A 24,132-nucleotide genomic window follows, 5' to 3' on the forward strand; every position below is an offset into this window, starting at 1 on the left:
TGGCCCTTCACATAATCTGGCCAGTTGTCCCCAAAGGATCTCAATCAGGAGTGCTTAACAGAAACACCTGAGGAACTTTTCTAAATTCACAAGCCCTGGCACCAGCCCTGACCTGAATCACAATCTCTGTGGGTGGAACATCAACATGTATATATTTTTAAAAATGTTGTCAGGTGACTTGTTAAGAAACACTGCCAAAACCCATTAACATAGCTTGGAAATGCCAACATTTTAGCATCCAGCTGTATCTCCCCACCTGCCTTCTTTTTTTTTTTTTCTTTAAGATTTTATTTATTTACTTGACAGAGAGCAAGAGAGCACAAGCAGGGGGAGCAACAGTGGGAGAGAGAGAAGCAGACTCCCCGCTGAGCAGGGAGCCTGATGCAGGGCTCGATCCCAGGACCCCAAGATCATGACCAGAGCTGAAGGCAGACACTCAACCGACTGAGCCACCCAGGTGCCCCACCCACCTGCCTTCTACACCCCAGTTCTTCAGAAACCAATGTTTGGTTCAAAATGTGTGGTCCCCTCCATAAGGATACCATCTAGCTCTAGATTCCGAGTACCCTAATATTAGGGATTGCAGTGACTGATCACGAGCTCCATTAACACACTGAGAAAACTTAGCACCAGCCCCTCACACAGATGATTGGAAATTGTTTTCTGTTCCCTGAATGCCACACTCAAGCTGGGCCAGGTTTTGGATCAGCAATTTTCATGTAGGTATTCTCCTTGGTTGAGGTCAGCCCCAGGATTGGTATGGGCAGAGTGAAGATAATATGGTGGGACTTATCCTAGAGGATCACTGGGTACAGCTGTACAAGATGTGCACTGTACAAAGGCATCCGGCTAAGGAGGGAATTGATGGTTGATACGCAGCCTGAACACCAGGCTGTACCTGATGTACTATGGAGGACCTACTCTACAAATCTTCTAGCCTCTACTTCCCAAAGCCCCATTAAATCCAGAGATTCAGCCCCTAAGAAACTCTGGAGTACATGCCACCATCATCATTTTCCACTCTTTATGCTCCCCAACTCCCTCCTATACAAGTACCAAGAAAGAACCAAAGTCTTCAGAAAAATCATATTTTATTGATCTTTATTCAAAATTACAAAAATAGACATAAATAAAAATAGCAGAACATAATTATTAAATATTCAGTGTATAGGAGTGGTCTTCACCTCACCCAGTGAGGATTGGATAAACTCAGATAAACTCAGATAGAAGGATAACTGGCCAAGAAAGAACATCTGTGTAAAAGTGAAACTGAAAACTAAGTGCTGGTCACAGGCCATGCCCCAGAATGATACATTCATAGGCATGATCACATGAGAGACCCAAGAGGCCCTAGGAGTGACCCAGGACCTCTCCAGACAGACCCTTCTATGTGGCATCATAGTCCATTCAGTGTAGGGAAATATCTAGACTTGCAGTCAAACACAGGAACACCAGCTGTTTCTCACATTGACACAGCCCGTGCACAAGTGTGCAAACATATACACACATATATAATATTTCCTGATACATTCATGGAATGTCAGAGCCCTTCCCTCAAGTCATTAATGACTCCACTCCCCCAGCCACTGTTCCACAGTGGCCAAGCTACCTCAAGGGACCTCGGTTCTGTTCTACCTCCTAATTGAGAAATTATTCATTTCCCAACGGTGGGCTCATGAATGCCCACTGCTGGGAGTGCTGGCTCTCCTTCTACCCATGCACAGGAAATGGCATTTTTCACTCCAGGAGGCTTTAGTTCAGAAAAAGACAAACAACTGGTCAATAACCATCCTGGGTCAGGGCCATCCCTCCATCCTGGCCCTGGGGGATCTGGGTACTCAGCACCCAGGCCCGTATCTGAGGATCAAGCTATTGTTGCTCACCCTGGGTGGGCAGCACAAGCAAAACCATCTTTGCAAGAGCCTATCTTCCTCAGGTTCTTCCTTATATAGAGCTGATGCAGATGGTTCTACTGCAAAAATGATAGTCAGCTTGGGAGTGGGTGGTACCCCTCTCTTCCCTTGGCTCCCTGGGGAGCCTCAGAGGGTTAGACCATTCTGTTGCCCAGTGTGCCTGCGGATCCAAGTCAGGAAGCTTGAGACCCTTGTGTAGACGCCTGGTTTGTCCTTCATGGCACATCCACTGCCCCAGCTCACGATCCCAGTCAGAGTCAGGCGGCCTCGGATAGAGCAGACCAGGGGCCCCCCGGAGTCTCCCTGTTAAGCCAAAGACACAGAAGGTGAGCCCTGGGAAAAGGGAGAAGAGAGCCATCTGATGCAATCACCCAATCACGCCCGAGAGGCAGACAAGAGAGAGTTTCTTAGAATTAAAGTCCTTAGTGACTCCCCATTTCCTACCATATCAAGTTTAAAATCCTCTGCTTGGCTTGCAAAGCCCTGCTACCTGCCACAACTCCATCTACATCCTCAGACCCTTTTCCTCGCCATCCTAGAGTGCGCCATGCTCATTCTCATTTTTGTATCTTTCAACTGGAACAGTCTCCTTTCTTCCCTCTGCCTCCTCAAATTCCTACAGTCACATTCTCTTTGTGACCACCTAATTGGTACTCATGTCCCATTCCCAAACATCTGATCATTTACAGCTCATACCACACCCTGAGCACTGAGTTGTATCATTTTCTATTGTTTTCCTCTTTCTCAGGGTCTTATTCCCTTCCCTTCTCTAGTCTGTAGTGCCCAGCACAGAGCCAGGCTCATGACAGATGTTTGGGAAACACAGAAGGATTAGTTTAAACTAAGACCTGAGCTCTAATTCTGACTTCTTGGGGCTTTGGCTGGAGAGAGGCTCCCCGAAGCTGGCGGGGACAGGCCCAGGAGCCCAGGGGAGATGTGGGGGTGACAGGAAGAGAGACTGGAACTCTCACCTGGCAGGAATCTGTTTCCCACTGTGGGTCAGCAGCACACAGCATTTGAGTGGTGACTTCGGAACCATAGTAGTGGGGTTGCTGACACTCCTGGTGGGAAACCAGCTTCACAACGGTCATTTTCAGCTGCTCTGGATAGAAATAGTCAGCTGGATGGAGGAAACAAGGAGAAGTTTACATTAAGATGTGTCTGTCCAGCCTTCCCACAGGGACTCTCTGCCAGGGAGGGGACCAAAAAGTGTCCCTACCAGGGAAAGCCTTTATTCTTTCCCACCCAAATCTGAGCCTTTACCCCATGTATAGCCCCTCCCCCTATATCTATTTACCTTTATGGCCCATCACTCCCTAAACAGTGCTCCCCACTCCATCCCCATCTCCCCTCATCCCTCCATCTGCTACCTCCACAATGATCCCATTTCTATCTCCACAGTCCTCTTTAGATCAAGTTGAGCTTACTTCCAGGTTACAACACTCCCCCAGGACCCTCTCGGCCAGCCCTAAATGTCACTTACTGGTATTCTCTTTTCCAAAGCCAGCAATCTCACAGCTTGTACCAAAATGAGCATCACCAGACCATGGAGGCAGGCAGATGGTTTGTATGGACCTGGATGGCTGTGCACACTGGCCTGTGCTGGAGCGGATCTTCAGCAAGGCTGGGGGAAGAGGGAAGCAGGAGAGGTCAGTGGGAAAGATCTCTACCTGGCCAGGTGGTCACCATTTCTCCCCTCCAAATGCTGAAGGATTGGATGTCTATCCCTAAATCGTTTAGGGTCAGAGGTCATCCTGGAAGGTCTGCTGGTAGCTTATTACCTGAAACAAGCCTCCCCTGCCCCATGCCTCAAGGGCTTTATTCCAGCTTCTGACATAGGGCTTGGCCAGCCAGGGCTGCTGTATACAGATGTATGGGTGGCTGAGGTAGATGGGCTAAATTCAGCCCAGTGCTCTAAGTTCCAGATCCTGGGACAGGCAGAGGTTGTATCCAACAAAAGAAGGGGCCTCCCAGCCCATGCCATACGTTCATGGGGCCATTGCCATCTAGAGGAGGCTGTTTGGAAATTCAAGGATTCTGCAGAAGAACAGTAGGCCCTTCGCAACATAAAGCAGGATCTTCAGTTCCCCTACAATCTCAACTTCCCATTTGGGTCTCTTTTTGGACCCCTCTTCCTCCAACTATCATCATTATGGCAGATAAGGGTTTTCCACTCACCAATATCATTGTGGTGAGCAAGGCTGTCAGCATTATAGTCCTCATGCAAGATGAGCTTTTCCACCTCAAACATCATCTCCCCAGGTGTCCTGGAGTTACGCTTTGACCGACCCAGGTAGACAATGTAGTCCTCCTTCTTCTGGTAATTACTGTGGGAGGGGAGTCTTGTCAGATAGATAGTCTGATCTCATGAGATCTTGTCACTCCCCCTCCACAGTGACCTCAAAGCATGACTTGCCCCCAAGGCCGTGGACTGCATGGAAGGGGCCTAAAGGGGTAGAATTTAAGTGGCATCCTTTGCTGGGAAGGGGAACGAGATGTGTTTGGGGTAAGGCAGGAGGGTCAGGGAGAAGAGACAGAGGACATACATGAAGCAGTGTGTGGCGCTGACCACCCAGCAAGGACTGATGAGGCTGCCACCACACAGGTATGTGACAGAGCCTCCACGGTGCTTCCTAAAGATGGCCGCAAACCAAGGCTGGTTCTCGATGGTGGTGAATTCTCCGCCAATAATCTTAAAGCGAGGCCTCAGAGTCTTCTGGCCACACTGAAACTCTTTTTCCGGAGGAGACAGGGGACTTTTTCCTGGAGAAGAAAGAGAAGGATGTCTCGGGGAGGCAAGTAAGATAGTGTCCCTCTCTACCCTCTATCCTCCCAGTTTTTCAAGGCCAGGCAGGCCTCCCTCCTCAACCCTCCTATGATGGTTGAAGGATGGTAAAGGAGCCTTTACCCCATGTATAGCCCCTCCCCCTATCTATTTACCTTTATGGCCCATCACTCCCTAAACAGTGCTCCCCACTCCATCCCCGTCTCCCCTCATCCCTCCATCTGCTACCTCCACAATGATCCCATTCCACCTTCCAGCCTACTGTCCCCTTCCACCCTACTGTCATAAACAGGTCAATGACACTCACCAAAAGAGCATTCTTGCACCATGCACTCCCGGACGAGCCGCTTTAGGCCAACCTGCACATAGCACCACGGCCTTCTCTGGTTGTCCGGGTTCCTGGTAACACAGAGTTGGAGGGGAGGGATGTCATTCCCACCCAGAACGCCTCTCCTTCCCCTCCAGGGAAAACTCAGCCAGAGGCCTTGCTTTTCTCATGCTATGGACAGCATTCTGGAAACACAGGGGATGGTAGCAAGGGTTCCTGTGGGGCTGTGGGAGGGTCTTTGCTGCCCCCACCTCACCTGCAATAATTGTGTTTGCCCAGGCCCAGCTGAAGGGCATCGGGTCTGAGGGCATGGTACTCTTTCAGAAGAACAGCGGCAGAGTTCCAGGCCTGGCAGGGCTCGCCCATGATGTCGGTGTTGGCCTTCCCTCTGTAAGAGTGACCATTCCCCTCAAAGCAGGTTTTCGATGTATCTAGGGAAGAATGTGAGGATGAAAGGTATTAGAAAGAAGAGGAAATTCAGACAGGCATTTTAGAGATCCTGTCAGGCCTCACATGATTTCAGCCCTGGCAGAAAACACTAGAAAGGGTCTCCTTCCCTCCCCATCCCGCATTTGTGCAGCCAGAGATTCATGAAACAGTATGGGTTTGTGTTTGACTGTGTATCTCACACAGGGATGAAGATGTCCCCCACTCCACCTCCAGCTCCTAACTCTTGCTTGCTCTTGCACATTCCACCCATCTCTCCCTGCCCCCAAATCTCTGGTGCCCCCCGTCCCCAGTTAGAGTCAGGATCCCCATACCTATCTCGCAGTGCTCCCCTTGGAATTTCTTTGGGCAGCTGCATCGATGAATGTTGGAAAAGTACTTGTAGGACACACATGTTCCTCCATTCAGACAACCGCAGTTTGCTGGGGATCACAAAGATGGCGTGGTAAGCAAGGAGCATGGGAGGAGGCAAGGGGGAGCCAGCCCTGCAGCAGGGGCAGGGAGGGGCTGCCCCCTGAGGCTTTTCAAGAGGTCTGTACAGTCAGATATTGTGCAATGGGTGGATACTCACATGCACTAGACACTGGATGAAGTTCATGGCTGCCCTGGAAGAGATGGAGGGGAGGGGAAAGCTCAGCAAAGGTCCCATGCTCCTGGGACTCAAGGGGGAGGACAAACTGGCCCCAAGCCCAAATCTCACCCTTTCCTCCCGCTCCTTCTCTCTTCACCTTGTTCACATCTAACTAGCCCTCACAGGGAAGATCATAGGTTTCAAGCGGGGAGAAACGGATTGACTCAAGCAAGCTTCACATACAGGGCCCAAGAAGGGGGGGTGAGCAGTCTCTGCGGCTTCTTTCTCCCTTGCCCAAAAGTTCCAACTCCCTTAGTTCTCAGGATTCCCACTGCCACCCCTGTCCTGTCCCCCCCACCCCCGACCCGAGATGGTCTGGCCCCGCCGTTGATGGAATCCAGAGGACTCCAGCTCCCTGTGCAGCCCCGTCCCCCCACCCCCCACCCCCCCCAGCGCTGTTCAGGATCCTGCAAGCCCCCTCCGGCCGCCATAGGTCAAAGCGGGAAAGCCACTTACTTCGGAGTGGCCCACCACTAGGGCACAGAGGAGCAGGCACGCCATCAGGACTCTCATGGTGGCGAGGCTGGGGCTCTAGACAGCGGCTCTGCACGGGAGGGGGAAGTCAGCTTGAGGTAGAAGCGGAGAAGCGAGAAGGTGGGCCGGCTGGGTTACCGCAGTTCAGGGCAGGAATCCCTAGGTCTCCAGCGGGGCTCCCCAGGCCCAGCCGTCCCTCCCCGCTGGGGGCTCAGGGGCCCGGACCCCACAGGTGGATGCACAGGCACCGGGAGCGGTGACTCAGGCTCGGCCGCTGCCGGGCGGGGGCCGTTGGGGCCGCCGGGGCCGGGGGAAGGGAAGCCCGCAGGAGCAGCCCTGCGCAATTAGGGTGGCCTGCACTCACCGGTAGCTGCGGCAGGAGGGACACGGAGCCGGGACGGCGGGTCGGGTCGACACTCTGACAATCCGCGGGCCTCTGGGGCTCCAATCGCCGCGCTGTGCTGCTAAGCCGGCTGCGGGGCTCTATATCAGGACCCGCCCCAGCCAGGCCCCGCCCCAGCCTGGGATCTCCCCAACCCTTCCCTCGCCTCAGCTTCCCTGGGGACAGCCGCGACCTGGACCCGTGGGCTTCCATAACCTTGACTGAGAGTGAGGGGCAGCGCGGTCCCCGGAGGAGGGGACGAGCGAGGTCTGAACAGAGAGATGGAGAGGCATCTAAATTCCTCACCCCCTCCTCCCATTCACCTGGCCTGGGCCCCACCCCAGTGCAGAGGGCCTTCGAATCGCGCTAGAGAGAGACTCTCCTCTGTCCAGCTCTGCTGTCTCTTCCCAGATCCCCTAAATCAGCTCTTCTCCAGTCTTTCCACCTTCGGCCCCCAACTGCCTAAGAGAGTGATTCAGAACCCTGGGTATAGGGGCATAGTACGCAGCTCCTAGAGCCAAGTCTCTTTCTCAACGTGAAAATGCATTTGACGGGGCCACCTGGCTGGCTCAATCTGGGGAGCACCGGACTCATCTCTGGGTTGTGAGTTCCAGCCCCAGGTTGGGTGTAAGAGATTACTTAAAAATAAAATCTTTGAAAAGAAAGTAAGTGCAAGTGACTCGCCCTAACTCCTGCTAACTAGGGCTGTGAATACTAGCGCCCCAAAATTCATCAACATAACCAGTAAATAGGACAAAGTTGAGTTTATTGCTTACGGAGGTAAGGGCCTTTGGCAGTGGCTGGCGGGGGCAGCGTGTAGGCAAGGTCCGATTTTACTGAGAATTTGCAGCTTGGTTTAAGGGTGGTCTTTGAAAGTGAGAGCTTGGGGCGCCTAGGTGGCTCAGTTGTTAACCGTCTGCCTTCCGCTCAGGTCATGATCCCAAAGTCCTGGGATGGAGCCCTGCATCGGACTCCCTGCTCAGGGGGAAGCCTGCTTCTCCCTCTCCCACTCCCCCTGCTTGTGTTCCCTCTCTCGCTGTCTCTCTCTCCCTCTCTCTCTGTCAAATAAATAAATAAAATCTTTAAAAAAAAAAAAAAGAAAAGAAAGTGAGGGCTTGATAAGGATTGGGTAAGGATCGTGGTATGATATTATAGGATTGTAGAACAAAGTCTAAGGGCACAAACTATTGATGCTTCCTATTGAAGTATTGATGGATCTTTCAAAAAGTTCCTATAGCAAACAATCCCTTTATTTGCCTGGGCCAGAGTATAGTTAGTTAATAAAGACAAAATAATAGTAGAGCCTTGTTAACATAAGCAGTAAGCTGTGGAGGGGTAGGAAGTTCTGTTTTCACATCTGAGGAGAGGAATTGCGGAACTAGACTGTATGCCTTTTTGCACTATTTAAATTTTTGAAAACATGCCTTTGTATCACCCATTCCAAAAACGCAATTACAGATTTTTTTAAAAAAATGCGTATGTATTTAGTATTCTAAGACTTCATCATAAAGCCTCGCTTCTAATAAGATAAAATAATTGTTTTTCCAACAAGATTGGCCTCCAGGAAGACAGACCATGTGTAAAGGACTCCACCCGCTCCTCCTGCCTGAGGGCAAGCTCACACAGTTGTACAGACACGCACAAGCATGTATTCCTCAGACAGAGGCGATGGCGCACAGCAGTCAGCCCCATCCCTTTCCCCTAGTGTTGGGAACCAGGGCTTGGGGGTCACTTCTTTCTACCCAGAAGGACTGTCCCCCCGAATAGGAGGAAAGGGGGCTGAGTCCCTGTAACTCACTAGGGCCCTAAAGCCAGGCCCAAGGCTTGGTCCCTTTTTCTGCCTAGGCCTACAGCATTTTGTTGCCTGGCACGCCTGGACCTTGGGTCTGGATCCACTTGAGAAGGGCAAGAGGAAGGCAGGGAGAATGCCAGGAGAGGAGGGAAGAGGAAAGCTTCTTTGCCCTGCTCCTGTCAGAGGTCGCAGGATACCAGCCTCGGCCTGGGGAAAGCACAAGTTAACCATCCAGCTTTCACGAGGAAGCCGCCCCATCCTTCTCTGTAGAGAGTTCTTCTGTGCCCAGCTGAGTTGGCAGCAGCTCAGGGAATGGACTGAGGTGCTAGAGGTCTCAGAGCTGACCTCACTACTTCCTCTAGAAGACTGTAGCATGTTTTGTTTGAATATAGAACCCATTAATTGCAAATAAACGTGATCAAAATGTAAACAGAGGTGTTGCAGCCTGAGGACTTACCCCGAAACTACTAGGTTAGGTATCAGGAAATTCCCAGCACACTGTCATGATTCATAGAGCGCTCCCAGCAGCTCTCATGACTCCAGATTACTTGGCTGGAGGCTGTCATGCTGATTCTTGAGAGCAGGATGACCTCATTTCCTCCTGGACAAAGAGGCTTGGAGACCGTTATGCAGCTGACACTCTTCTTCCCCTTCCTTCCCCCTACAGTCCCTTCACCTGGCTGAACAATCCTGAAGCCTCTAACTCTGCACTTTCTTTCCATTCTGCCATCTTTGGACAGGCACCCTGAAATCTCCGTGTCCATCTTTTAGTGCACAGCTGTGTTAGTCTTTTCGATTCTTTGAGGACAGGGACCACGTCGTAAGTATCTTTGTCTCTTCCTCAACACTGGGCACGTGCCTTGTTCACGTAGGTGCTTTATGAGGAATGGGTCAGTAAACAAGTAGGAACAGAGAGCTTTGGGGCATCCTGTTAGTTTCCCCCTACTCTCTTTTCTTCTTGCCATAAAAAAAATAGTACGGGTATTATTTCTGTCTTGTGCTAAAAAGCACTTTGATACAATCTATTCCTCTTTGTGGCATAGCTGGAAGTCATTATTCCCATTTTGCAGATGAGGAGAATGAGGTGGAGAAAAGATACAGACTTGATGAGCTGGCAAAGCCAGCCCTAGGACCCAGGTTTTCTGATCCTTGTTCCCACGCCCTATATCTCACTGCCTCCATAGAGAGCGGTACAAGAGGTGTACAAAACAGAATGCTGTGAAGATAAGGGCCAGATGATATACAACATTCCGGCTCAGGGGAGCCCTCTTGCTGGTTTTGGAGACTGCCTTCCAGAACACTCCTCGGGCTGTGGGTCCCTAGTTCCTGGGAAACCCTTAGCGTAGAATGATTTAGTTGCTTGCCTGAGTTCCAGGAACTAACTTGGTGATCTAGGCTATCTGAAGTTCTTATCAAGGGTAAGAGAATAAGGACATGATTTCAGAATTTCATTCCGTTCCTGACACCCAGAGTCAAACCACCATCCCCACCCCTGTTCAGGGGGCCAAGGTTTCAAGTCGGATGTGGCAACAGAGACTAATAAAAGGGCCCCCTTTCCTGAAGCTTCTCATAAAAGAGCAGGCAGATGCCAGGTGTGCAAAGAGAACCAGGATGTCCAAACTTGGCCCTGAGACTATGTCCAGGAAACTGGGCCCCTGGAAAGGCTATTATCTGACCAGCGGGACCTAAAGGGAAGTTCACATCAAGTCACAGGATCTATTCCTGGGTTGCTACACCAAGAATGTTCAGCGTGGTATTATATAGAGAGTACAGCGTCGAGCCCCAGTTCAGCCTTGAATAACCTTAGGCATTCACTTAACTGTTTTGATCTCAGTTCCCTATCTGCAAAACCAGGCAACACTTGTTCTCCCTGTGCCTCACATTGCAGATTGAATGAGCTCATGCTTATGTGGGAAAGCATCCGTTCATCCCTTTAACTATGTACTCAGTATTTATCATGGGCCTACTATGTGTCAGGCACAGTTCTAAGATACTAGAGATAGAAGGATGAACTTTCAGGGCACCTGGGTGGCTCAGTTGTTTGAGAGTCTGACTCTTGATTTCAGTTCAGGTCACAATCTCAGGGTCATGAGATCGAGCCTGGGCCCACACTGGGCGTGGAGCCTGCTTGAGACTCTCTCCCCCTCTGCCCCTCCTCCCTCTGCTTGCACATGCATGCACACATGCTCGCTCTCTCTCTCTCAAAAAAGAAAGAAAGAAAGAAAAGAAGGAAAGAAAGAAAGGAAGAAAGGGAAAGAAAGAAAGAGAAAGAAAGAAAGAAAAAGAAAAAAGAAGGATGAACTTTGTAAACTACAATTCCTACCCTGAGTGCCTGCCTTGCCTTCTTGACTACAGTTGTACTGGTCCAGAAGACCAGCAATTCTCTGGAGTGGATCCCAGAATTCCAGTTAAGTGGGAATGCTGTGTCCTTAGCCGACAGTTCCCAAAAACTGGCCAGCTGCATGTGATGTTCACCCCCCCAAAGCCCTGACTCCCATTCCCTCCCCGTCTTGTCCACTGTCTGTGGCCTGAAGCTCTTCTCTTTTCCCCCCTACACCCAGGGCAGACGGATTCCTCTGCAGTTCTGGGAAGGAGGCACTGAATGCTAGTCACATAGCTTCCGTCTGATGTTCCTCCATGTGTTTAGCTTAGCGCTCAGGGAAAAGATGCTGTAGCCACAGCAGGCACTGAAACATGATAGGAACTGCTAGGCCCCCCGCAGCCTGTGGAAAGAGTAAGGCAGAGGAAGCCACATACTTGCTTCCTTACTCATGGAAAGCAGAGAGCCCAGGGGTTGCACCCTGAGGTTATACTCTGTCGTCAATAACGCTCTGAACAGAGAGGCCGAGTTGGTCCCTCCAGCTTCAGCCTCTGACCTCTACTCTTTCTCACCGGTCCCTGCCTCACAATTTCTGGCCCAATTCCTAGCCCCACCCAAGCCAGTTAGCTCTGATCTCTGCATGAATATTTTGAGCCCTGGCCAACATTTTCTTTGTCGTTAACCCAAACCCACTTACTTCCTCAGTCAGGAACTTGTGACCTTAGAAGGAGTGTTGGTCGTGGGTTTCCAGACCTAGATCTTGAGTTCCCTCCAGGAAACACAGCTAGGTCCTGGTCCTAGAAGTTCTGCTTGGGTTACCATGCTGGATGGCGATGGCTGCTTACCTGGAAGCTAAAGGGGATACCCAGGAAGAAAGGGCTGACAAGGCAAACTGGAAACTGGTAGGTACTGCCAAGAAGTCAACGGTGTTTAAGGAAATACATTCAGCCAGGAGTTAGTATATTAAAAAATTTGGCTCCGAAGAGAACCAACCTAACATCCATAGCCCATATCATGTATAATTTCATGTGCTCATGGCTCCCCCCCAAGCTGGATTCTATATGCTCCCGTCTTTAAAGCAAGTGCAAGCATTTCCCTTTCCATTACACAGAGAGGAAAATAGAGGGCTAATGAAGGGAAGTGAATCATCTGAGTTCATTCATTGAAAATGATGAGATTCAGAATTCACCAATTTTGAGGAAACTCATGACACATTTCCACCCTCTCCCCTCCTAAGTCTGAATCTTTACTCCTCCCTTCCTGACCACCCTCAACCTCCACCCTCAGTCTCTTCGTCTTCCTACCCACCTGCAGAAGGTACTTCTTTTCTCCACGCAGTGATTGATAACAGTGTGATGAAGCAGCCAAGTCCTTGGTGGGGAGGTCAGTTTCCTTTCAGAAAGTATATAGGATGAGATGTATGGAAGTCTCTGAGAGGAGGGAGCAGGGACACAGCACGGAGCCCTTGAGATAGCTATGTTTGCAGAATGAGTGGAACAACAGCATGAAGGTAGTTTAACCTGGAGGCTTCTCTTTACTCTGAGAGCAGTGATGGTGGGAAGTGTGACAGCAATTAAAGAAGAGAAAGGCTGGAGGTACCCGGCTGGCTCAGTTGGAAGAACATTTGACTCTTGATCTTGGGGCTGTGAGTTCAAGCCCCATGTTGGGTGGAGAGATTACTTAAAAAAAAAAAAAGAAGCGGAAGGCTGCTCCCCACAAGGGGATATTATAATCTCTCCTTTGTTAAAGATAAATGATAGTAACTGACTTTTATTTGCTTAGCATTCATTTCTTTTTCAACCTTAGCAACAACCTTTAAGGAAGGTACTATTATTTTCCCCATGTTATGAATGAGAAAATGGAGGCTTGCAGAGTTTAAGCAGTTTCCCCAAGGTCGCTCTATAAGCAAATGGTAGACTTGGGACTTACACCCATACTGGCTTGATTCCAGGAGGTGGAGAACTATCTCTGATGCAGTATCGCATTCTGTCGGGAAGGTGGGGATGCTTGTTCATATACCTGGGAATCTTCCTACTTCTAACCACTGGTGCCATCCCAGGGTAGCCCCAGCCATCCAAGTCATGTCTGTGTTGGTTCCCGCCTACCTAGCTCAAGCCAGACTTTAATAAAAATGTTCTTCCTTTTCCTTAATATAGCCAGCCACAGCTGGGTCTGGTCAGAGAAGTGATCACTGGGTCTTCTGGCTATGCTTATATATCTATGTGGATTTCTGGAAACATCAATGGCCAGTTTTCCTTTTTTGCAACCATTATTCACCCATATTAAATGATGAGGATACCCTAGGGTTCTTCTGTGGGGAAATAACAATAGCATCTCTTTAGTGAGCGTGCGTTTTATTTAGCAGGCATTGGGCAATAATCATGTGCATTCTCTCATTTATGATAATGAGGGAGATGCAACACCATCCCCACTTTATGGATAAGGAAACCAAGGCTCTGAGTGGTTAAAGTCACACAACCACACCAATACCTGGCAGGTCAAACCTAGATTTCTGACTCTAAAGCCTGTGCTGATTATCACCATGATAGTGTTATCTCTTTACCCCTCCCTGAGGGAAAAAATGTACCCTGTTGAATACGTGCCCAGGAATCTGTAATAATAAATATTCACTAACGTTATGTTTCCCGAGCTTGTCTCATGATAAGAATCACCTGGCTTTGGAGCGCCTGGGTGGCTCGGTGGGTTAAGCATCTGCCTTCGGCTGAGGTCTTGATCCCAGAGTCCTGGGGATCAGGATCGAGCCCTGTGTTGTCATCGTTGACATCGCCATCGTCGTCGTCGTCGTCGTCGTCCCTGCTCAGCGGGGAGTCTGCTTCTCCCTCTCCCTCCGCTGCTCCCCCTGCTTGAGCTCTCTCTCTGTCAAATAAATAAATTTAAAAAAAAAGAGAGAGAGAGAGCACGAGGGGTGGGGAGGAGCGGAGGAAGAGGGAGAAGCAGACTCCCCGCTGAGCAGGGAGCCCAATGTAGGACTCCATCCCAGGCCCCTGGGATCATGACCTGAGCTGAAGGCAGATGCTTAACTGACTGAGCCACCCAGACGCCCCCCCTCTCTCTCACTCACTCATTCTCTCAAATAAATTTTTAAAATTAAAAAAAAAAAAAAAAGAATCACCTGGCTTGAAGGTTTAAAAAATATAGAATGTTAGGTTACTTCCTTGGAAATTCTGATTCCTTAGGTCCAGGATGGGGCCTAGGAATCTGATTCTTAATATGCATCTCAGAAGATTCTCACCACTGGGGCGCCTGAGTGGCTCAGTCTTAAGCGTCTGCCTTTGGCTCAGGTCATGATCTCAGGGTTCTGGGATCCAGCCCCGCATTGGGCTCCCTGCTCCGCGGGGAGCCTGCTTCTCCCTCTCCCACTCCCCCTGCTTGTGTCCCCTCTCTCGCTGTGTCTCTCTGTCAAATAAATAAATAAAATCTTTAAAAAAAAAAAAAAAAGATTTTTACCACCGGGCCACCGAGCCCCTTCCCGCGGCCATCAGCGCGTCGCCCGCCGCTGAGCCACCCCAGCCAGGCCAGGCTGCACGGGTCCGCCGACGCCCCCAACCGGACGCACGGACCTCACGCCCGACCGCGGGCTGCACCCCGAAGGTGCTAACCTGGCCTGCTGGTGGCGGGCTGGGGCCCCCTCCCCCAAGAAAAGGTATTTTTTTATTTTAACGGTTTGCATAACCTTTATTATTATTATACATAAATGAGCACCTACAGTTTAAAAAAAAAAAAAATCTTACCACCAAACAAGTTTGGAGAAAATGTTAGTCAATGCATATCTAGGGAGTGTTGGTTGACTTTTACCTGGGAAATGCCCAATTAAATCACAGACTTTCTATCTACTGGGGCTTCTACTCCAATCCTATCCTTTGAAATGAGGGCCTGTATAGAGGTGGGAAAGATCCAGGGCTGGAAGGCCAACTTCTGGGCAGAATTTCTCAGACAAGGATGAATCAAGAAGGGAATTTACACCTGACAGTTCTGTGCAAACCCAGCCACCCTGAGGCTACTTTTCTAAAGAATCTATTCTCAAAAAGTTAATTGCTTCGGCACTTTTGTACTTGTTCTTTTTTTAGATCCTAGTGATAATTTCATTTTTAAAATGCCAAATGGATGGCTAATGGAGGGACTTTTCCATATAGAGATTGAAAGAGTTTGGGAAATGAGAGCAACCCTCAAACTCACGGCAGTAGATGAGAAATTGGTGCCCGAGGACCTCAGGAAAATTGGGAGAAACTGGGTAGAGGTGAGAACAAAGCAGAATTGAGAATAGCTGTCCTTACTTTCTGTGATAGTTCCTGACGGTTCTTGTGTTGGCATCCTTCTGAGCTTCTCAATTTTTTTTTTCCTCCCTGGGATCTCCTGGTTCCACCTGAGTAAAACTGGGTTTCCAGAGCATTGTCCCTTTGCAGGGAGGGTGGGAACTATCCTCAGCAACAATGGGCCCAGCAGCTTGTGGGATGACCACGATGTTTGCATTTTTCGTCAAGAAGGAAGCAACAGTGACATTCTCCCTGAGCAGACCCTCTGCTCCATGGCACGGTAGCCTAAGGATTTATTCAGTCTATCATGGCAGTGAGCTTGTGCTATTTGTAAAGAAAATTCTAGGGGGCTCTGGGTGGATCAGTTGGTTAAGCGTCTGCCTTCGATTCGGGTCATGATCCCAGGGTCCTAGGATCGAGCCCTGTTTCAGGTTCCCTGCTCAACTGGGAGCCTGCTTCTCCCTCTCCTCCCTGCTCGTGCGCTATCTCTGTCTCCCTCTCTCTCAAATAAATAAATAAAATCTTAAAAAAACAAAAGAGAAAATTCTACCCAAAGTTCAAAAATAAAAAAATTAAGCTCAACTCAAGCTGTTAATTTCATTCAATCAACCAAAAATTACTTTCAAATACCTAGGGTGGCACCTGGTGCTGGACTGGACCCTGAGGGCGCACAGAAGAACCTATGTGATCCATACCCTGACGAAATTTAAAAACTGGTAAGGAAGACAAAATGAACATACCTGAAACAATTAAAACGCCATTAAGCAAGATGGGTACTATTTAGAAAAAAGAAAAGAACAGTGTTGGCAAGTTGTGGAGAAATTGGAACCCTTTAGCACTGTTAGTGAGATTGTAAAACGGTGCAGCCACCATGGGAAATGGCATGGAGGTTCCTCAAAAAGTTAAACACAGAATTATCATATGATCCAGCAATCCCAACTCTGGGTATATATCCAAAAGAATTGAAAGCAGGGTTTCAGAGAGATATTTGCACACTCATGTCATAGCAGTACTGTTCACGATAGCCAAGAGGGAGAAGCAACCCTAGTGTCCGTGGACAGATGAATGGATAAGCAAAATGTGGTCTATACACATAATGGAATACTATTCAGTCTTAAAAAGGAGGGAAGTCTTATCACATGCTACAGCATGGATGAACCTTGAGAACATTATAGTAAGTGAAATAAGCCAGTCAAAAAAACAAAAACAAATACTACATGATTCTACATATCTTTAGATATAGAGGTTTCCAAAGTAGTCAGATTCATACATCGAAACGGAGAATGGGAGTTACCAGGGGATAGGAGGAGGGGGAAATGGGAAGTTGTTGTTTAATGGGTATAAAGCTTCAGTTTTGCAAGATGAAGTTCTGGAAATCAGTTGCACAACAAGGAGAATATACTTAAGACCATTGAACTTATAATACACTTAAAAATTAAGATGGTAAGTTTTATGTGTGTTTTTATCATAATTTAAAAAAAAAAATTACAGGGCGCCTGGGTGGCTCAGTCGGTTAAGCATCTGCCTTTAGCTCAGGTCATGATCCTGCGGTCCTGGGATCGAGTCCCTGCATCTGGCTTCCTGCTCAGGGGTGAGTCTGCTTCTCCCTCTGCCCCTGCTCCCCCACCCACCCCACCCCCCGCTCGTGCGTGCGCGTGCGCGCTCTCTCTCTCTCGCTTTCTGTCTCGCAAAAAATAAATAAAATCTTTTAGGGGTGCTTGGTGGCTCAGTCGTTAAGCGTCTGCCTTCGGCTCAGGTCATGATCCCAGGGTCCTGGGATCCAGCCCCGCATCGGGCTCCCTGATCAGCGGGAAGCCTGCTTCTCCCTCTCCCCCTCCCCTGCTTGTGTTCCGTCTCTTGCTGTCTCTCTCCCTGTCAAAGAAATAAATAAAAATCTTTAAAAAAAATAAATAAATAAAATCTTTTAAAAATTACAAAATAAATTAAAAATAAATTTAAATAAAAATAAAAAACAAAATAAAATAAATTACATTAAACACTCTGACCGCTGACCAAAATTGCAGTAAAAACAGAGAACAGACACACTGAAGTTAGAGATTTCCTAGGCCTGAACAAATCCTAAAGGATGTGTCATGTTGGATTGGTAGAGCGCGGGGAGGAAAAAAGAAGTTCCAAACAAGGGTCCTGGAAGACGACAGAAGCTGGAATAAACATTGTATAAATTCTGGAGAGTAAATTTTATATGTTCTTAACTGCAGGTGTGTGTGTGTGTGTGTACATATGTACACATGGATACAATCAGTGAGAAATCTGGCGCAATTAGGAAGAGTTTACACTGAAGAGTAGTGAGAATGAAGTAGAGCTAGGAAGGATGAGGTCTGATTGTAAGAGGTCTTAAAAGCCAGGTGGAAGTCTGTACTTGATACCATAGACTCCAGGAAGGCACTCTTGGTTCTTTTCTTTTTTCTTTTTTGAGAGAAAGAGAGAGAGTGTGAGGTGGGGAGGGGCAGAGGGAGAGAATCCCAAGCACACTCCAAGCCCAAGTGGGGCTCAATCTCACGACCCTTAGGTCATGACCCTGAGATGATGACCTGAGCCGAAACCAAGAGTTGGACGCTTAACCAACTGAGCCACCCAGGCGCCCAAGGCACTATAGGTTCTTAAACAAGGATGTGTATAAGGTTTCTAGTAAAGCTGAAAATTCCTACCGGTCTCAACTGAAATAAAAGAAGCAAAAGAGAGTGATTTGGATTATATCTGGGCTTGGGCTGGAGGGAATGGGGGAAAGATAACCCCCCCAGGGCTGGGTGCCAGAACGGGAGGGAGAATTGAAATGAAAGGACAGCAGAGGGGAAGTAAGAATGCAAGGGAAGAGAGGAGAGCTACAGCTGCCTCCTCATTCTTGGTCTTCAGGAGCTTTTGTTTTTCCAAACTTGCAAAGTCATCTGTTTTGTTTTAGAAAGAGCCTTAGAAAGTTCCTTTCAAGAGCTGTACCATGAAATCCATATTTGATGGTCAATACAATAGTCTCATGGGTTAGAGTGGGAATAATGAGGGTAGAGAGCCCCAGCGCCCAATCCCAGTGGCACCTGCCAAGTACAAAGGCCCTATCTTGGAGCATTAGCTGAGAGCGTTATCTTGAGGAAGAGGGTGACTGCCCATGGTGAGGACTGTGGTTTCAGAGTCAGAGAATGGTGTCCCATTCCCAGCTTGGTTGCTGACTCCATCTATTCACTGGGGTGAATCACTTCCCTCTGTAGGTCTCTGTTTTTTCCACCTGCTTTCACAGAAGACAGAAAAGACCAAAAGAAAAAGAAATGTACATCAGGCAACTAATTTGAGCAAAGAGGTAAGGCCTGGGCTCTAGGAAAGCTCGGGATGTACGTCCACCGGCGGGGGGGGGGGGGCGGGGGGCAGGTTTGATGTGCTCTGCTCTTGACATCAGAAGTCCACAGAGAAGACGTAAGTATTAAACAATACAAACAAATGTTGCCCCAGAGAGTCTGGGTTCTGGGAACACGAACTGGGAATCCCAACCAAAATTCCAGGTCTCCAAGTTCCCCTCAAGGAGTCATGAGGCTTATGCAGGAGGTGAATCACCACACCCAGGATCTGTCTTGGAGACCTAAACCACCAAATATGAGCCCCAGCAAAGGAAAGGACTCAATTCAAATAGCTTGGGGGTTGTAACTAGAATATAAGCCGTTCCCTTGGGTCCAAATGAGACCAAGAAACAATTTTGCCCAAAGATCTGGATGCTATTATAGTTCTGAGGTCAGTGGCAGGTCAAAGCCATAAAGTCAGTCCCCGTGGAGTCCTATAGTCTCTGGCCTGGAAGACTACATGAATAAAAGAGTTCAGAACACTGTGGGCCTAAAGATATCGAATTTGTATTCCTCCCAAAGCCTATATTATTTCACAGTCCAACTCTCCATAAGCAAAAGGCGGAGAGATGGGCAGCAGCTTGTCAGAGTCCAGAAGAAAGACCAGAGGGTACATGGAGAAAGATGCATGTTGGCTGCTCATCAGCAATGGTGGTCTCTCTGCTACAGGGAAATGCTAATCCTCACAGCCAGGGAAGGTTCAAGGGGAGCCCAGGGGGAGGAGTGGACCTTGGAAATCTGGAATACTTGAAACACTGTGTTCAAAAGGGATTTCACATACCACTTTGTACCCATTAGGACGGCTGTTACCCCAAAAAGTAGAAAATAACAAGTGTTGGCAAGGATGTAGAGAAATTAAAACCCTTGTGCGTTGCTGGTAGGAATGTAAAATGGTGCGGCCACTAAGAAAAACAGTTTGGCAGGTCCTCAAAATGTTAAACATAGAATTACCATATGATTGAGCCATTCCACTCCCAGGTATATACCCAAAAGAATTGAAAGCAGGGCCTCAAACAGATATTTGTACACCATGGTCACAGCAGCATTATTTACAATAGGTGAAGCCAAAAGGTGAAGCAACCCAACTGTCCACCGACAGATGAATGGGTAAACAAAGTATGGCATATACATAGAAGGGAGTATTATTCAGCCTTAAAAAGGAATGGAATTCTGATACATCCTACAACATGAATGAAACTTGAAAACGTATTTAGGGGCTCCTGGGTGGCTCAGTCGGTTAAGCGGCTGCCTTCGGCTCAGGTCATGATCCCCGGGGTCCTGGGATCGAGCCCCGCATCGGGCTCCCCGCTCGGCCGGGACCCTGCTTCTCCCTCTCCCTCTACCTGCCTCTATGCCTACTTGTGTTCTCTCTCTATCTCTCTGTCAAATAAATAAATAAAATCTTAAAAAAAAGAAAACATTGTATTTAGTGAAATAAGCCAGACACAGAGGCCACATATCATATGATTCCACTTCTGGGAGGTACTTAAAATAGGAAATTTCACATAGACAGAAAGTAGAGTAGAGGTTAACAGAGTTGAGGGGAGAAGGAATGGAGAGTTATTGTTTAACGGGTACAGAGTTTCTATTTGGAAGGTTGAAAAAGTTCTAAAAATGAGTAGTGATGGTGGTTGTACGACAAAGTGCTTAAAAAGCTAAGTATTGTGTATATTTCACTATAATAAAAATTAAGTAATTAATATTTTTAAATGGCTAAAATGGTCAATTTTACGTTATGTATATTTTACTAAAAAAAGATTGCCAAAAAAGAGGGGGACACGGGGATCTACCGGGCACTAAGAATAAGATTCAGAGAAAGAGGACATGGGAAGGTGGCCGCAATGATATTCAGAGTTAGGAGCTGAGACTGGGATGGAAACAAAGAGCCTGCCCATAAAGGAAAAGGATAAAGTGTAAGAATCAGAGATGAAAGAAGAGAAGTTGACCAAAATGGAGCCCTGTTAGGGAATAGGGCTGAGTATGGTGGAAGAAATGGGGATTGGCAGGTCTAATTTTTTAAATGAGTCTGAAGTCTGGGTCTTTTCTTTGGCAGGCACGTGGATTTCCATGTTTAACCGCTGCAGGGCTTGTGGTGGATGCTTCCGGGACCTTCATCCACTCTGCAGTGGTCATCTGGCTGTTACCCTCTGAGGCTTCCTGTCTCCTTGTAGAGCTGACAGACACCACAGTGAGTCAGTTCTACCAAGACTTGACTCATTTTTGACCCAGTTTTGGTGATCAAACACAAAATCCTGGAATTTGGCACTACGGCTCAAAAGGTATGGGGGGTACATGGTTGCAAGACCAGGTTCCTAGCTGCCCCCTGTTGCCAAACCATTTCTTTGTAAAGGTTGAAGTGAACTACATTTAAAGATTTTATTATTTTTAAGTAATTTCTCCTCCCAACGTGGGGCTTGAACTTACAACCCTAAGATCAAGAGTCACATGCTCCACCAACTGAGCCAGCCAGGCACCCCGGAAGTGAAATACATTTAAAATCAGAGAAACTTGAGTCCAAATTCTGGCTTGCCTCTAACTAGCTATGTGACCTTGAGCAAATTACTTAACCTCTGAAAGCCATGGTTTCGTCACTTGTAAAATGGAGCTAAGGAGCTCTGCAGCCTTGTGATGGGGATTAGATGAGATAATGTATGAAGAGCTTCTCAGCACTTTGCTTGTCACAAAGAAATTGCCCAGTAAGTTAAGGTTATTATTATTATGACTACTGTTAGTACCCCAAGGTCTTTGATTATCTAGGATTGCTTTGCCACAAAGGCAATGAAGACTATATCTGGAGAGTCAGTAACCCAGACTCCTATAGCCCTGGATTTAGAGCAGGAAGACCTGAATCTGATCTGGGATCCCCAGTTTACTAACTGTGTGATCTTGGGCATTTTCCACCCTCTTGGTTTCCTTGTTTGTAAAATGGGGTTACATAGAGTTGTTAATTTCAAATTAAATACTACAGGTAAAGGCTTCATAAATAACAACAACCACCAAAAAACCAAAAGGATGTATACTATACTCAGGATCAGAAGCAAGCTATGTCTGGGCCAAGGTTAAGGTCAAGGTGGGAATCAAGGTTGGGATCAGCACAAGAGCTGTAAAAACAACTATGATAGAGATCAGTGCTGGCACTGGGGTCAAAACAAACTTTTGGGCTAAAATAGGGAGGGAGTCATGAACAGGATCACAGTAGGGGGTTGGGTGGAGTTTTTAGTTTGGCCTAGGAATCCACGCCAGATGGTGCACACTGTCTGAGCCCTGAGCGATACGGCAGTTCTGTGCGGTGACTCAGAGGCGGCTGCACTCCCTGGGATAAGGCTCTAATCCAGAGAATTTGGTTTGGGGGAAAGTAGAGTACGGGACTTAACAAATCCTGAGAGACTTACAGAAGAGTAGGCCTTTAGGCAGATAGTCCAATTGTAGTAGTTCAGCGACCTCATCTCCTTCATCCTTCTCCCTGCAACCTGGTAAGTAGGTAAGTCATATTAAGTATCATCCCATCTCCAGCTCTGATCATCCCTCCTCCATTACCCATCTTCCATCATCCACCACCTACCCATCATCATCCCTTCAACAAAGATTTATTGAATACTTCCTATGTGGCCAGCACTTTGCCGGACTCTGGGGATCCAGTAACGGATGGAGGCAAGCATGTTGTCTGTCCTCATGGAGCTTCAGTCTAGAGGGAGAGAGAGATAATGCAGCTGATTTCCACCTTCTACATTTGTGTGCATTAGTGGGTGGTGGCAGATTCTAAAATCAGTACATGAGGCAAAGATTGCAAAATTATTCTTGAAAATACCTTACATTGCCAGGACCTTGGCATTTAGAAGCACGAAAGCCAAGAAATAACATCTATTTCTCTTTCTCTTTGCACCTTGGGTGTCACCCTGAGATAGTAAATGTCAAGATCTGGCTTTAATGGTGGAGTGTGATTTTAAATGAAGGAATTTCTTTGTTTCTTGCTCTTTCAGCTGAGTGTAGATAGTTGGGTTTGCATAAGTTAACTTCATTAATGATGGGACTCCAGTGTAAATACAAATTACACCAATATGTATGTAATTATTATAAATATGTAGAGGAGGAATATGGTACACTGTGAATATGTACAGTGGAGGGATGTAGCCTAGTAAGGGGTAGATGAGTGAATGATATGGAAGGCTTCACTGAGGAGGTGACATTTAAGCTGAGTCCTAAAGGGTGAATATGAGTTAGCATGTCATAAAGGGAAAGAAAGAACTTTCCAGGCAGGGGTATTGACCTGAGGCAGAAAGGAGCTCAGTGCATCTTAGGAACTGAAAGCCAATTAGGTTGATGTTGAAGAGATAACAAAGGGCTTCCCCAAGTCAGCCCCCAAAGTGAGGACCTATTCTACATGCTCTGATGCAGTGTATATAACAGCACAGAGGTAAGGTGGTCTGAGACTCAGAAAATTAAATAATTCAGAGTACAGGTCTAGAGAAACAAAGTCATCAGTCAACATCTTTTGGATTCACTGGGTGAGCTGCCCTGTGAGATGCAACGAAAAATAAGAAACAAGTTATTGGAAACAGGGACAGTGGGATTCATAGCTATAGCTCTGAAAGAGCGTATACATAGACACAAACCAGGGGTCACAAATGCAAACACCCCAGAGGCGAAGTAAGTAATGTAAAGAGTAAAGCGGGTGGAATGTCGGACAATGTGGGGGAGGGAGTGTGAGGGCTAATGCAGACCAAGAGCTCTTGTCTTGTTTAAAGGGGTACCTGCCATTCAGCTCCTGCTAATTGTTTCCAAGTAAGAACTGAAGACCAGTTTTTGCTCAATCTTCCATATTGTAGCAGATGCCGTCAGTTCCAGCTTCTTCTGGCCTTTGGAGCCCACTCTTCTCTACTGTACCACAGGCTGGATGCTCCTTATGAATTAACACCACCATTGCCCCTCCCCACCCCACCCCCCACTCTGTAGCAGCTCCCAGCCAGTGACTGCAGGCTTTGGTGGATAAATGTGTTAATGCCTTTGCCTCTTGGAGGAGATAACTTTGAGACATGTGTCCTACACTGTTTCTCGGAGTTCCCCAGGAGAATTAAGCTCCGGATGTCCAGATGGTAATTTCCTTGGTAACCTTACGCTTATCTCTTACCTTCCCTGTCCCACTCCCTAACTGGAGTTTCCTAGGATCACCTTCCCAATAAACTACTTGCAACTGAAGACTTGTTCTGGAAGAAACCAACCTAGGACACAAAAGGTTAAGAAATATTTGAAATCTGGATTTTTTATTTATTTATTTATTTATTTATTTGAGAGAGAGAGAGAGCATGAGCAGGAGGGCAGAGGGAGAGGGAGAAAGAATACCAGGCAGACTCCTTACTGAGCACAGAGCCTCACGCAGGGCTCATTCTCATGACCCTGAGATCATGACCTGAGCCGAAACCAAGAGTCGGATGCTTAGCCGAC

At 47.7% G+C, this 24,132-nt stretch overlaps 1 protein-coding gene across 2 annotated transcripts; it reads right to left on the reverse strand.

The window, feature by feature from the left end:
* Positions 1–1,074: 1,074 nt before the first annotated feature.
* Positions 1,075–7,101, reverse strand: PLAU (plasminogen activator, urokinase). 2 transcript variants are annotated; one of them, XM_031028298.2, is made up of 11 exons: positions 6,943–7,101; positions 6,561–6,648; positions 6,045–6,078; positions 5,788–5,895; positions 5,283–5,457; positions 5,006–5,097; positions 4,460–4,676; positions 4,092–4,240; positions 3,397–3,537; positions 2,885–3,033; positions 1,075–2,216 (listed from the first exon to the last, which is right to left on the reverse strand). In XM_031028298.2, exons 2-11 carry the CDS (start codon positions 6,615–6,617, stop codon positions 2,040–2,042), a joined length of 1,299 nt encoding a protein of 432 aa, XP_030884158.1. In that variant the 5' UTR covers positions 6,618–6,648; positions 6,943–7,101; the 3' UTR covers positions 1,075–2,039. The 2 variants fall into 2 exon arrangements, with proteins under 2 accessions (XP_030884158.1, XP_081680192.1); XM_081824066.1 differs by having other exon boundaries at positions 6,561–6,670; positions 6,943–7,048.
* Between the last annotated feature and the right edge of the window lie 17,031 nt (positions 7,102–24,132).

Source organism: Leptonychotes weddellii, chromosome 6, assembly GCF_054177405.1.
Source record: "Leptonychotes weddellii isolate Sample4059 chromosome 6, ASM5417740v2, whole genome shotgun sequence".
Classification (NCBI taxonomy): domain Eukaryota; kingdom Metazoa; phylum Chordata; class Mammalia; order Carnivora; family Phocidae; genus Leptonychotes; species Leptonychotes weddellii.

Excerpts from the sequence above, each read along its gene's own strand:
- PLAU (XM_031028298.2), bottom strand. The coding sequence starts at position 6,617 with ATGAGAGTCCTGATGGCGTGCCTGCTCCTCTGTGCCCTAGTGGTGGGC. Across the intron at positions 5,098-5,282 it reads GGCAAACACAATTATTGCAG|GAACCCGGACAACCAGAGAA; the intron begins GTGAGGTGGGGG and ends CTGTGTTACCAG. Across the intron at positions 4,677-5,005 it reads GGTGCAAGAATGCTCTTTTG|GAAAAAGTCCCCTGTCTCCT; the intron begins GTGAGTGTCATT and ends TTTCTTCTCCAG.